Genomic DNA, 13,224 nt, shown 5'->3' on the forward strand with positions numbered 1-13,224 from the left:
AATTTCATTATGTTGGTCTATTCTGTACACACATCTATTGCTCGTCTGTCCGTCCTGGGAGAGGGATCCCTCCTCTGCTGCTCTATGTGAGGTTTCTTCTATTTTTTCCCCTGTTAAAGGGTTTTTTTGGGGAGTTTTCCTTATCAAATTGAGGGTCTAAGGACAGAGGGTGTCGTATGCTGAACAGATTGTAAAGCCCTCTGAGGCAAATTTGTGATATTGGGCTATATAAATAAAACTGACTTGACTTGATCTTACGTTCATTGAATAGATGACAATGTAGAGAAAAACATTATCCACCTTTATCTCCAAACATTAAGTTTAATACTTCACTTTAACTTCATATTCAGACTTTATATTAAGACAAGAAAATACATTTCCAGTGGAGTAAGATACTATAAATCAGTGACACAGGTAGGTAAATGTAGGATAAGATTCAGTAAAAGAATAAATGACTTGTCAAGATTGACATTTTCAGCTTTTTATGGATTGAGTACTCATGTCTGATGTTTAAACTGTTTAAACTGTATTTCACATTTATTTAATATCTCACCTAGAATCAGGGAGTGGTGCATCTTGGTCTCCGCTGAGCTGGTGCTGGATGGCAGCCAGCCTCTTCTCACACTCCCTCAGCTGAGTCTGGGCCAGGCGGTGAGCATCCTCGGGGCTCAGGGTGTCACACAGCTCTTTCAAGGCCTCAAGGTGCTGCCCTGCCTGGGCAAAGCTGCCATCCGCTGAGATACAAGCCTGGTGAATGTTGACAGAGCGAAAACAGTAAGTAAACAGGCATGTTAATAACTACATTTGAGGCCAGATGATTAATTCAAACCAATTCAAACCTACTTAAACTTAGAAACACAACAGAAACACCAAACTAAAGCCTATTTTGCTTTAGATCAGTGTTTTTGTTGTTGTTTGCTTTTTAGACTTATACAAATCTGCACATACTTGCAATATACTGTTTACCTTGCTTGTCCTGCTTAATAGCTTCAAATATTACAGAATCTCATTAATGTCTCAAGTTTGGTTTTGACAGCCTGACAGACATACTGCAACACACAAGCCAACCCACAGATGACAGCAGCCCACAGATTTACTGCACACAAAAAAAAAAGAATGCTGTTTTCATCTTCAACTGAAAATGTGATTTCTTCTATACTGTTACTATGTGCAGTATAACTGCTGAGAATTTCATCTAAATTTGTTAATTTCGTTTTTTACTTTATGTATGTGTATGTTTGCTGTGTTTGTCTTTTCTGGCCCAGCAAGTTACAATAAAATCAAGGTACTAAATAGTGTTATGTAGTACTGTAAACACACCCCAACAAAAACAGCACTCTCTTAAAGAGAAACCAGAATGAAGTATTGCAATTACCAAGTCCCATTGACAGTCTCCTTTGAGGCATACAAAGAAGGAGGAAAAAAGGTTAGATAAGTGGAGCAGATAAACTGGCTGCATACCCATTCACCAAAGCACACCTGCCAAGATTTCAGCTCTAGTTTTAGCTACCTGCGCTTGGTTTTCTAATCGGGAGCTTAAGTGCATCTCACACTGCAGGGCAGCTGTGTTAAAGTCTTTCCTTGTTACTTCAAAATGTAATTGCTGCAAAAAGCCTGAGATCTCTGCTCTCACGGCCTGGGAGATAAGATAAAATGAATATAAAAAAACCACATGACATGTTAGAACATAGAATTCAATCAAAGGTTTATTATATGAATGCTTTATATGCACGCAAATTAACAATTTGCTGACATTCATATCTCCAAAAAATGCTGACAAAGGCAGAAAATGTTGCAGCATTTTAGTACATTTATGGTTGACATGCACAAGCAATTATCTGACACATTTTAACCTCAAAGAACATGATAAAGCTTATTAAAACTAACAAATGTGAACATTCTCCTATTAACAGCAATTAAACTCCCACACATTAACACCAAACTCCCACAGTAAGTGAGTTTGTGTCTTACCTCCCACTGTGTTCTGACAGACTGGGTGTAGAACTCCATGTCTCTGAGCTGTGAGGGTGTACAAAAGGACTCCATGCCCTTGGCTGCTCTCAAGAATTCCTCCAGCAACTCTGGGTCAAGTGTCCTCAGTGTCTCCTGAGGGTAAAGGCATATATATGAATGCAGATCGGCTCCTTGAAAATCGGTTTATTTCAGTGAGAAACTTCAGTTAAAAACTGTAATAGGAAAAAAGAGAAGTAGTGTGTTCATTTTGGCATATTTGATCTGAAATATCTCCCCTTTAAAGGTTATTACAGCACTCAGTTTTTTATTTATTTCAAATGTAGTTTTCAATAACCGTTTTACTCAGTGAGTATGATATTACAACACAAGAGATTATCAGTGATTGCATTTACCTCTTTCACTGATGCTTGCTCGGCCGATATACGTTTGTCCTTAAAAACATTAATGGTTTCCAAGATGTGCTCTTGCAGACAGTGCTTGGCCTCCTCAAAGCCATTTCTGGCCAACGCCTGGGCTTTGGCGTAAGCCTCTGTGTAGGCCTGTGGAGGCACCTGGGTCAGGGCTGGAGGTTTAATGCACAGGTCTGGTGACTCAGTGAGGGACTGAGGCAGCACATTGACCTGGGAGAGAAGAATAGTTTGGGCCTTTTGAGGTTTGGGTTGCAGAGGAGACTGAGTTTGAGGTTTTGACTGTGGAAGTTGTTGGGTCTGAGGTCTGGCTTGTGGGGGTGAATGAGCCTTGGATTGTGGTGCAGATTTGGCCTTGGGTAGTACTGGTGACTGAGCCTGAAGTTGGGGCTGTGGTGGCAATTGTGCCTGAGGTTTGGGTTGTGGCAGTGATTGGGCCTTGGGTTGGGTTGGTGACTGACCATGGGGTTGAGTTGGTGATTGAGCTTCAGGTAGTGGTGCTGTTTGGGCCTGGAATTTCGGTTGTGGTGGTGATTCACTCTTGATTGGTGACTGAGCCATGGGTTGTGGTGGTAAGTGGGGCTCAGTTATGGATTTTGGCAGTGATTCAGCCTTGGGTTGGGTTGGTGACTGAACCTTAGGTTGAGTTGGTGATTGAACCGCTGGCTGCGGTGCTAATTGGGCCAGAGGTTTGGGTTGTGGAGGTGATTCAACTTTTGGTTGAGTTGGTGACTGAATCTTCAGTTGTGGTTGGAGCTGAGGCTGATGTTTGGGTTGTGGAGGTGACTGCTGGAACTGAAGATTGAGCTGAGGCTGCTGAGTCTGGGGCTTCAAAGGAAGTTGAAGATGGGCTTGGTGTGGTGGCTGCGATTGGGGAGGCATCTGAACTTGCATCTGAGGCTGAGGGTGGCACTGACTTTGATGCTGAACCTGTGAATATTGCTGAGATTGAGGCTGGGGATAAGGCTGGGTCTGAAGCTGAGGCGGTGCCTGAACCCAAGCCTGTTGCTGAACTTGGCCTTGTTGTGTCTGGATATGAAACATATCATAAGCTTTCATCTGAGGTTGTTGTTGCACTGAGCTCATTTGGGGTTGTGTTTGAGCCCAGGGTTGAGTTTGTATTTGCATCTGAGGCTGAGTATATGATGGCCCCATGTGAGAATACCCGGGGGACCCTATCTGAGGTCCTAGCTGGGGCCCAGCTTGGGGCCACTGCGGTAAAGCTTGAACTGTTGGACAAGCCTGAGATTGTGGAGCTTGACCTATTTGCTGAGGGTATGGTTGGGGAATTGGATGCCTCTGCTGGGCAATGGCTTGGTTTTGTGGCTCTTGTTTGGGTGTCCACTGCTGGGATGGAGACTGACCCCGGGAGTAACCTTGGGGGTAACATGGAGGTTGTGCTGTAGCCTGTGGGTGCTGGACAGACATTGGGGATGTGGCTCTAACTTGAGTCCAAGCCTGGGAAATATGGCCTGGGTGCTGGACCGCTGGCTGAGCATGTGTAGGATACTGAATCATGGGCTGAGAATGACCTTGAGGCTGGAATACAAGTTGAGCTTGGGTTTGTTGAGTCGAAGGTTGGGCGTGACTTGGCCGAGCCATTGGCTGAGCATGGGTTTGAGGGTGGGCCATTGACTGAGGATGGGTTTGAGCCTGGGCCATTGACTGGGGAAGGATTTGAGACTGGGACAATGACTGAGGATGGGTTTGAGACTGGGGGATTGACTGAGGATAGGTTTCAGACTGGGGCATTGACTGAGCATCGATTTGAGACTGGGCCATTGACTGAGCATCGATTTGAATCTGGACATGTGTTGGTGGCTTAGGGGAGGGGGGCCTGACAGGGGCCCATGACTGTGGATGACTACGAAGCTGAATGTGGGATGGCACAGGAGGCTGAATTTGGCTCTGCAGTGGGGCCTGCATAGGGGAAGAAGGTCTGACTTGAGCCCATGTCTGCACTTGAGCTACAGCTGGGCCATGGGTTAGACCATGTGGCTGAATAGACGGCTGAGGTCTAACTGGGACAGCTGTTTGGGGCTGAGTCTGAACCTGGGGCTGGAGCTGTAGTGTCTGTGGGTGGGTCAATGACTGTGTCATCGTGGGGTCATGGGGCTGTGGAAGAACTTGTGTCTGTGACTGACCTTGACTCATGCTGGTTTGGGACATGGTCTTCAGTGGTTGCTGATTGTCTGTGGTAGTGTGGGGCACACTTGTGGACTGCACTTGCGCTTGGAACACTGCCTGAGATTTAGACTGAACCATAGTTTGGGGATGTGACTGCTTTTGTGTCTTCATTTGTGGGTGAGGCTGAGCCATAGTTACAGTTTGGAATTGAGCCTTGATGTCTGAATCTGGTTGTGCCTGTCTTACAATAGGCTGTGATTGTTTTTGTTGTTCCTGTTGTTGTTGCTGCAGCAATTGTTCCTGTTGCTGATGCTTCTCTTTTTGTTGTTGTTGCTGATGTTGCGGTCGTTCGTGCTGCTGCACTAGATTCTGAGGTTGCAGTGTTTGTTTTTGTTGCTCTTTTTGCTGTTGTTGTGGCTGCTTAGTAACCTTTGTATGTGATTCAGGTTGCAGCCTGGCAGTTGCTGCATGCTGTGGAACAACCTGAACTGATCCAACTGTTTCTCTGTCTGACTGTGGCTGTGTCTGTCTAATCTGAATTGGTTCCTGAGTGGAATCCTGTTCTGGATCTGGAGCTTGAGTTTTATGTTCTCCTGAGGCTGGCTTCTGAAGCCAGGGCCGGCTCTTCATGGCCTGAGCTTTTCTGCTTTGAAGCTCCTGGGAGCTCAGAGACGGTTTCTTTACAGGTGGTTGTTGAGGTGAAGTCTGCTCGTGGGGCTCTGGTGTCTGTTTGACCTGTGTTTCAAACTGTATATGAGTTACCATGTGCTTCTGAACTTGATATTGATCTATTTCTAGCTGCTGCTGCTCCACCTGTTGATGTTCCTGCTTCTGCTGCCATTGTTTTGGTTGTGTTGGCATCAGCTCCTGCTGTTGCACTTCTTGTGGCTGCTGTTGCTTGAGTTCTTGCTGCAGTAGCCGTTGCTGTTGCTGTGGTATTAATTCTTGTTCCTGAGTCTGCTGTTGTTTTTGTGCATCAGCCTCTGGCCATGCCTGAGCATGGCCTTCTGGTGGCGACTTTGTCCTGGTCTGCATCACAGCTTGTGCGTAGGTATATGGCATCGAAGGAGAAGTCACCTTTTCTTCTCTGTATTGCTGCACCACTATCTTTGGCACAAAGGTTTCATGGCACTGATGAGAAAATAACTTTGTGTCGGGCTGCTGAGTTGGCCGTCTGGTGTATGACTGTCTCAGATGTTGAGGCTTTTCTTTAGCCTGGATAAAGACTTTCGATGGAGGAGATCCTTCTGGAGGGCTTCTGCTTCTGTCTCTTCTGGCACCCAGACTGCTCAGCATACCTACAGCTTCCTGGAATTGAAATCACACATGAGAAAACCTGACATTTTAATTATATTATATTAATATTCTCTGCCGTGTCGTTCTTGTTTTCTCCTGTCTCAAGTACAGAACGTTTAAAACTCAATGGCTTGCACAGTCAATTTACAAAAAGACAACTGACCTGTGACTGAGCAACAGCGGCTCGCACTCGGTCCTGCATGGCAGAGGCGTGGAGGTACTTGATGGGAGAGTTCTTCTGACTTGTCATCACCATCACCTGCAGGTCCTGCTCCTCTGTGACCACATGACCCTCCAGCTGTAGACCACGGGAAATCAGAACCTGGGGGAATACATGGTTTTGAACAACCATTAGCTTTTCCTCAGTTACGCATAAGGGTTTCTTTATGAAAGGACAATAAGATTGTCATCGGAGCTTTAACTGTTTCAGTGTAACCAAAATTTGGATCGACAGTCACAGCAGAGCAACCTTTCCATTCTGTGGATCATTTTACCCTGGCTCGTGGGTCCTGGCTCCGCTGTTGTTGTCGCTCTGCGGCCCTCAGCAGCTGGTAGAGCTCCCTGGCCTCAGTCTCCCAGTGCAGGAGTTCAGCCAGGCGACTGTCCAGACCCGAGACACTGTGCTGCAGCTCTGCACATACCTGTTCTGCCTCAAGCAAGGTCTGCATCACCTGGTGACATTAAGGAACAGATAGTAAAGAACAGATTAACTTACAGTACACACTGTGCATTCACAAATGGTAGCTGCCAGTGGTTATTTAGTTACAAAATGTGATAGAGGGATAAAACAAAGTCTTGAATGCTTATGAACACAGCTGTATGAAGGATGTATAAAAAGGAAAGAAATCATTCATACTTCAGGTATAGCAAGCTTCAGTTTCTGTAACTGATCCGCTGGGCGTTCTGGGGAGGGAGCCAGAGCCTCCAGATCCACTTCTTTTATTTTCCTCATTATGAACTGAAGGGAAGAAAGCAAACAGTCAATTTTGTGTATAAAATTAACACTTTGTTCTAAAAGGCTAATGACTTAATCCTGAGATCTGTTATTTCTAATTCTAAACAGACTGCTGTTTCACATGTAATCATTACACTCTGTTATAAAAAAAAGTCTAATTGATTTTGTTGATTTCTAATCAAATTAACTTCGAAGGCTTGATCTTAAGGCTGATTATTGAAAACAGTTCTGCTGGACTCGTTGTTTTGCAGGTGGTTATTATTGACTTAATCTTGTAATAAAATCATTTTGAATCAATATTGTAAGTCGTCTAATACATTTCAGAGGTACGTATCTGTGTGGTGTGCAGACTGTATATTTCTTTTTAGAAATACTCTTATTTATCTGCTTAGAGCTGAGTGACAGTCAGATGTTCAGGCAGTTAATAGTTAAGAACAGCTATGACTCTACTCCACTCTGTCAAGGTGTAATTTATCCATCCATTAGTCCTACCTGTATTCTTTTTCTGTAGGTGCGCAAGGGACTTGCCATAGCCTCCAGAGGCTCTTTGAGAATGAGAGTGGCTTCTCTGATCAGAGCTTGGACGTCCTGGGGTCTGGCCTGGACATCAGCACTGGGCTCAGCCATGCTGTCCTGGAAAAGCACAAATAAAGATGTTAAATAACAGCTAGATAAATACAATAAAAAAAGACAACAGAAGCTTGTAAAAATCTGATTACTTGCTTTTAGCAAGGGTTTGGACGGTTAAGTTTGAAGATAGAACCATAGTACACCTGCTTATTTACAGCAATTTATATCTGCATTTTAATGGACACTTGTACTTTAATACCACAGTGGACATGATACAACAGTCTGATGGAATAAATTCACAGACAGTTCACTGAGGTACTTCTTACACCTGTCCAGTATGCAACTGAAAAAAATAAATGAAGCAGTATGATAATACAATGTTCAAAATCAAAGACTATAAAAGCCTTGCATTTATAATTGCCTCCACACAATAGGTAAAGGTGGAGTAAAACTTTCAAACTTAATATCCACTCCTTAATATCAAAGTGTGGGAACAATTATAACAATGGGACAATCATAGCTTCAGTTCCAAAGGGCTGAGCCATTAAGGTACCAAAATCCCTGCTGTCACTAGTCACTTGACAGCAAATAAACACAGAAGAAACTAGGCCATCATTTTAGGACAACAAAGCCACTCGCCCTGATAAAGAAATAGCACGGCAGAAAGTTAGAAACATTTACATACAATGGTACATGCTTTATCAAATATATCATCTGCAGTACGTTAATGTTATCCACTGACAGGAAATTAATTGACAACAAATTTGAAAAGCAATTGCATGTTTCAGTCATTTATCAGGCAAAAATGCAGATTGAACTGCGGTAACATGACAACAAAGGCATCTTAGCACCTACGATGTGAGCAAAACAAATGGCACTGATCAAACAGCATCAGATTTACTGTTTCTCAGCAACCAGGTTTTCCTTGTTCTGTAACTTACAAATGTGCTTCTCTTGATGAACTCGGCCCAGTGCATGTTGAGTCTGCGCAGCTCCTCTGCCATGCTACTGCTGGTCTGAGGGTCTGTTGATTCAATCAGGAAATTACCCACCTCGTTCAGGTGGGCCTGTCGGGAGCCCCACTCAGCGATAGACTCAGACGTCACCTTAACAAAATCATGAATATAGCAATCTTTATCAACAGAGTGGAGGAATATTGAAGTGTGTATATATATATGTATAAAGACATATTTTTATACACACTTCAATATTGTGTGGTCTATTTATTTATTTAGGCTATTCATTTTTGTGATATATTTTAGCAGACTTTTTAGTAGACGTTTGCACAAATATTTCTCCAAATGCAGAACTACACTGGAGGAGGGAATAATCTCCTTGATTGTGTTGAGTCTTAGCGGGAAGAGCGAACGTGATGAAAGACTGAAGCCCAGTGTAAGGCAAGAGGAACTAGCTAGTTTATGAAACGTGGTTGTCCTGCCACTAACTAAACAATATATCATTTCTTAAAATTATGTGTTAATAATACCTCTGGTCTGTGGCCATGGCTGTGTGTTACAGAGCCCTGCTCCAGCCAAGCCTGCAGGGAGCTGAGGCAGTCGCTGTAGGAGTCCCAGGCAGACAGGACCCGTCCCATGGTGCTCTTAGATGTGGTCACCTCCTCCAAAACCACAGCGGTGTCCTCCTCAAGCTGCTTCACCTGCTGATTGACGTGGTGGTAATCTGCAGCTGAGGAGCAAAGAGAACAGTCGTCAAACACTCAGACAATCCAAAAATGAATCCATGACCTAACCTGATCACAAAGCAAAGGTTTCAATCAAACTACAAGCCACAAAACAGATGCGAAAATTAAGCTTGTTTGATCTGTTAATTCAAATTCCACGTAAAAATCATAGAGAGTAACCCTCTTTGATCAGTTAGATATAGATGAAGGAATACCTGTCACGCAGTCACGGAACACTTACCGAGGGCAGATTTGCTTGAATATTTCTCAGAAACCTGCTTCAGCTTATGAAGAGCTGCTTCCAACAAGGAAGGTAGTTCCTGTGTGTTTACCAGTTCCTGGGATTAAAAAATCACATGTCATTAAAAAAATATTTGAAGTCTACCGCCATAACAGCCATGTTCATTACATAGTGAGAGAGATGAATTTCTTACTAATTCTTAGAACCTTACCACTAGTGGGGCAAAAAATTTAGTTGGTTGTAAGTTTGTCCAGAGAGTGGCACCAGAGGAAAGGCCATGCTGTTACCAAAATCCAGAGGGGTTTTCCTCTTTACAGTGGCCAGTTTATGACAAATGATGCATTTTGCTAAATGCACAATTTACTAATGCTAATGTTAGCAGTATCATGTTTAGTATTAACATAGCAACAGCATTAGGATACTATCACCCAAAATCTAACACATATAATGTGTAAAGCACCCTTTTACCATTTCCTTCAAACCACTCCCAATAAATGAAATTCTTTTCCAAAAATGCCAAAGCTGAACACTACTCACATGCCATTCTTGCAGCAACACCCTGACAGCCTCCGGGGAGATGTAAGGTCTCTTCCAGACCCGGAGCTTGGTCCTGATCTGCTCCAACAGATCCAAAACTGTGTGTCGGTGCTCCCGGTACTCCAGCTTGATCCCATGGTATTTAGCAGACACTCTCACACTTGTGAACCTGGTGAAGATGTCCACAGGTTGTGAAAGTGATCAAAATGAAAAACAAACAATAACTACAAATGATTTACACCTATGAGGAAGAAGAAATGTGAAATAGTGCAGGAAGAAGATACAAAATTCCAAACCTAATCATATATATAATGTTATAAGAGTCACTGGCCCTGGAAATCGCACATTTCCATGATTCATAGCCAAAATTCCTAATATACACCAACAGCATCCAGGCTTAAAGTTCATTTTGCTCCTATTGTATAATTTTGTGCAAATCAAAACTGTCTAACTGAAACAACATTTAACACTGTTCTTTATTGGCATATGACAGGATGATACCATGTGCGGTGTGTTGTAACTGTTTCAGATGTTTTTTTCTGTGCTTAAACAATGACCTTGATTATAGCTACTGTAGGTCCAGGTCCAGGTCATGACATGTACTAATAGGACATTTATTATTCACCTCCTCTTTAGTTCATCCATCTTGTCAGGAGGAACCTTCATGTTTCCATACTCATCCAGGTTCTGGAAGGACTGGAAGGTCTTCACATGCTGTGGCATCTCCTCCAGGCAAACCTACAGCAACATTCAGTAGTGAGCACATTCACATGCATATTTATGTTTAAATATCCTACAGAATCAGAATTTTTGCTCAAAAAGATCTATATTTTAATGCCTTACAAATGGAGGCAAGGGTATCCACATCATCCCAAAAACAAATGAGAATGAATACCTGCCTGAGAAACCTGGGTTTGCTAAGTCAGTATTGTTGTTTATTTCACTTCCTAAAGTAGTATGGTTTAAGGGTTGGATGCAGTAAATATTCACTTTGAGCAAGTCCTGTTTCTCCTTGGCTTCGTCAGCGGCTCTGCCGTGGTCCTGTAGGTCGCCCTCCTCCTCGGCCAGAGCCCCCTCTGTTTTCAGCAGCCAGCGAGTCACTGTGTCCAAGGGGACTGGGAGACTCATATCTAACTGGATTTTGTATTCACGTAGCTAAATGAAAAAACAGAAAGAAAGAAGTCACATTACATTACAAATAAGCTCAATGTCTGTGTGGCTCATATTTTTATATTCATTATTACAAGAAAGACTGTAAATATATATATATATATATATAATAACTAAACTAAACCACATTAAAAAGGTATATATACCAATATTAAAAACTGTACAAGCTTTACAGTTTTTTTAAGGTTTGTATGGGACAAGAGATTTGAGTGGATCTGACCTTTTCAGTGAGGGTGTCCCACGCCTCTCTGAGAGCCCGCTGCTCCTCGCTCAGTTTCGGGGTTCGTCTGATCAATGTTAACAAAGGCATGATGGGACGCCGCTGCTCATTAAAGGACACCAGAAAGGTATGAAATACCTGAGGGATGGAAAATGTCATCTTTAGTGCCACTCTTGCCACTCTTGTAAGGTCAGCTCAAACAAAACAAAAAGGTATAAATTGCCAAATTTCAAGGATCCACTTTTCTTTGCAGGACATTGATGATGCATAATATTCAGCAGGATATTGTTCAGATTTGATGGGAAAATGGGACAGGTAAATATGGCATTATGGTACAAAACAGGATGAGGCTGCTGTTAGCTGAAGAAACAGCAATAAGCTCTTAATAACTGAAAGCAACAGTTTAATTATATCAGCATTTGCAATGCCACAGGTGTGACAGTCTGCGATTCTATCATTGGCCTGTTGTAATAATACAATATGAATGTACAACGGTTAATAAGACGATTATGCAGTGATACTTGAAAATGCTACAGGTAACACAATGTTTCAGCATAATGTATCTAGGAACAAGATGGAAATGTACATGGTATCTCTCTGAGTAGCTCTCTCCCTCTGTGGAGTCCCATCCCTCCAGCAGCTCGCCGTACGCCTGAACCAGCCAGCATGTCACTTCCTGTGCCTTTTGATCAGGTGTCGCCTGGCAGCGTGCAACACAAAAAACAGTTATTGACTGAAGACCACAGAACAATTCCAGATTAAACTCAACTGTTGATTTCTTTACACAATGTTAAATACATGGGTATTACTGTTAGTCATGATCAGTGATATTTAGCTTGATTTAGATAGATTTATCTTCTATCTGCACACTGAGGTGAATGAAAGCCAGAATAGGTGGACAAGACAGGACAGAACTGTCTGCAGAGAAAGAGCTGTTCTACTCTGTCTGGTGATAAAATACTGTATTTAGCACTAAAATTATGTACACAATTCTAATTTATTATTAAAGATTGTGTTAATAAAGGCAATAAACCAAAAGAGCTAAGCAAAAAGTTTTCCCACAAGGCACCAACACCAGTCATGAGATACTTTACACAATACAGAATGGCAGCTGGTGTGCCAAATTTGTTGTACTTGAGGCAAGCCTGTGCACAGCAGAGTAACAAGCCTATACAGAAGTTTGTTTTGGCTACAAAGTTGTTGTTTTTTACTCATAAAAAGATGGCAACATGTACAACTGTTATCCACCTCCAATTCTCCTGTAAGTAGGGATGTTTGAGGCCATATTGTTAGATATTCTTTAATGCAATGTCTATGGTATGTATATACTGTATAAAGAATTCCGTGTGTAGTAGCATTAAGGTTTATTTTTTTTAATTTTGTGCGTCATATGCAGAGCAAGAGATACTACTTTCAGATGTATTTTCTGATGTGTTTCTAAAATTTGAACAAACTTTCAGAGCTGTTTTCCAGACTCTGATTCCTGTGCCCTCCACCCAATCATTACAGGATTATTCCCAAATTCTAAAATGAACACCACTTGGGGGTAAAGTAACAACATAAAAAGTAGATTAAAAACTCAAATGTCTACAACAGCCTCATTCCAACATGCTGATATCTTGACAGAAACCCGAGCTGACAGGCGACACCAGCAGGATCTCAGTAGAAGAAATAGCTGCACTGCAGAGTTGCACCCCGTGAGTGAGAAAGAGAAACACACCCTTGCTGTGGCTTTGGATTCCTTCCCAGAGAACAGGGCAAACTAGTTTGATTCTATGTGATCAGACTTTTTCATTTGAGTGGCTGCAGTGCTGTCTCAATAAACAACTTTCCTGGCATGTCTTTATGAGATATGGTGATTAGTAATATAAGCTAAAGTTATTTGCGGGTGCTACAAAGGTTTGGTGCGGCTGAATTACACGGCAGTAATGAGGCTGACAATTGGAAACCAGCGACCCAGAGGGTTTCCAAACACACTGCATGAACGGAGAAAAACCATAAAGCAGTGACAGGGGTGTGGCACTGACGGAGATATAGTAGATTCAG

The 13,224-nt window shown here is 42.6% G+C and overlaps 1 protein-coding gene across 1 annotated transcript in view; it reads right to left on the reverse strand.

Moving 5' to 3' along the window:
* syne2b (spectrin repeat containing, nuclear envelope 2b) overlaps window positions 1-13,224 on the reverse strand; it is a 164,953-nt gene that overhangs the window by 126,857 nt on the left and 24,872 nt on the right. The window contains 16 exon segments of the mRNA XM_044167586.1: window positions 554-747; window positions 1,511-1,636; window positions 1,972-2,106; window positions 2,367-5,816; window positions 5,968-6,126; window positions 6,299-6,475; window positions 6,661-6,762; window positions 7,252-7,392; window positions 8,271-8,435; window positions 8,816-9,015; window positions 9,252-9,348; window positions 9,789-9,957; window positions 10,414-10,526; window positions 10,779-10,943; window positions 11,179-11,316; window positions 11,765-11,878. Coding sequence (XP_044023521.1) covers window positions 554-747; window positions 1,511-1,636; window positions 1,972-2,106; window positions 2,367-5,816; window positions 5,968-6,126; window positions 6,299-6,475; window positions 6,661-6,762; window positions 7,252-7,392; window positions 8,271-8,435; window positions 8,816-9,015; window positions 9,252-9,348; window positions 9,789-9,957; window positions 10,414-10,526; window positions 10,779-10,943; window positions 11,179-11,316; window positions 11,765-11,878 — 5,645 coding nt within the window.

The sequence above is a fragment of the Siniperca chuatsi genome, linkage group LG15, assembly GCF_020085105.1.
Source record: "Siniperca chuatsi isolate FFG_IHB_CAS linkage group LG15, ASM2008510v1, whole genome shotgun sequence".
NCBI classification, from domain to species: domain Eukaryota; kingdom Metazoa; phylum Chordata; class Actinopteri; order Centrarchiformes; family Sinipercidae; genus Siniperca; species Siniperca chuatsi.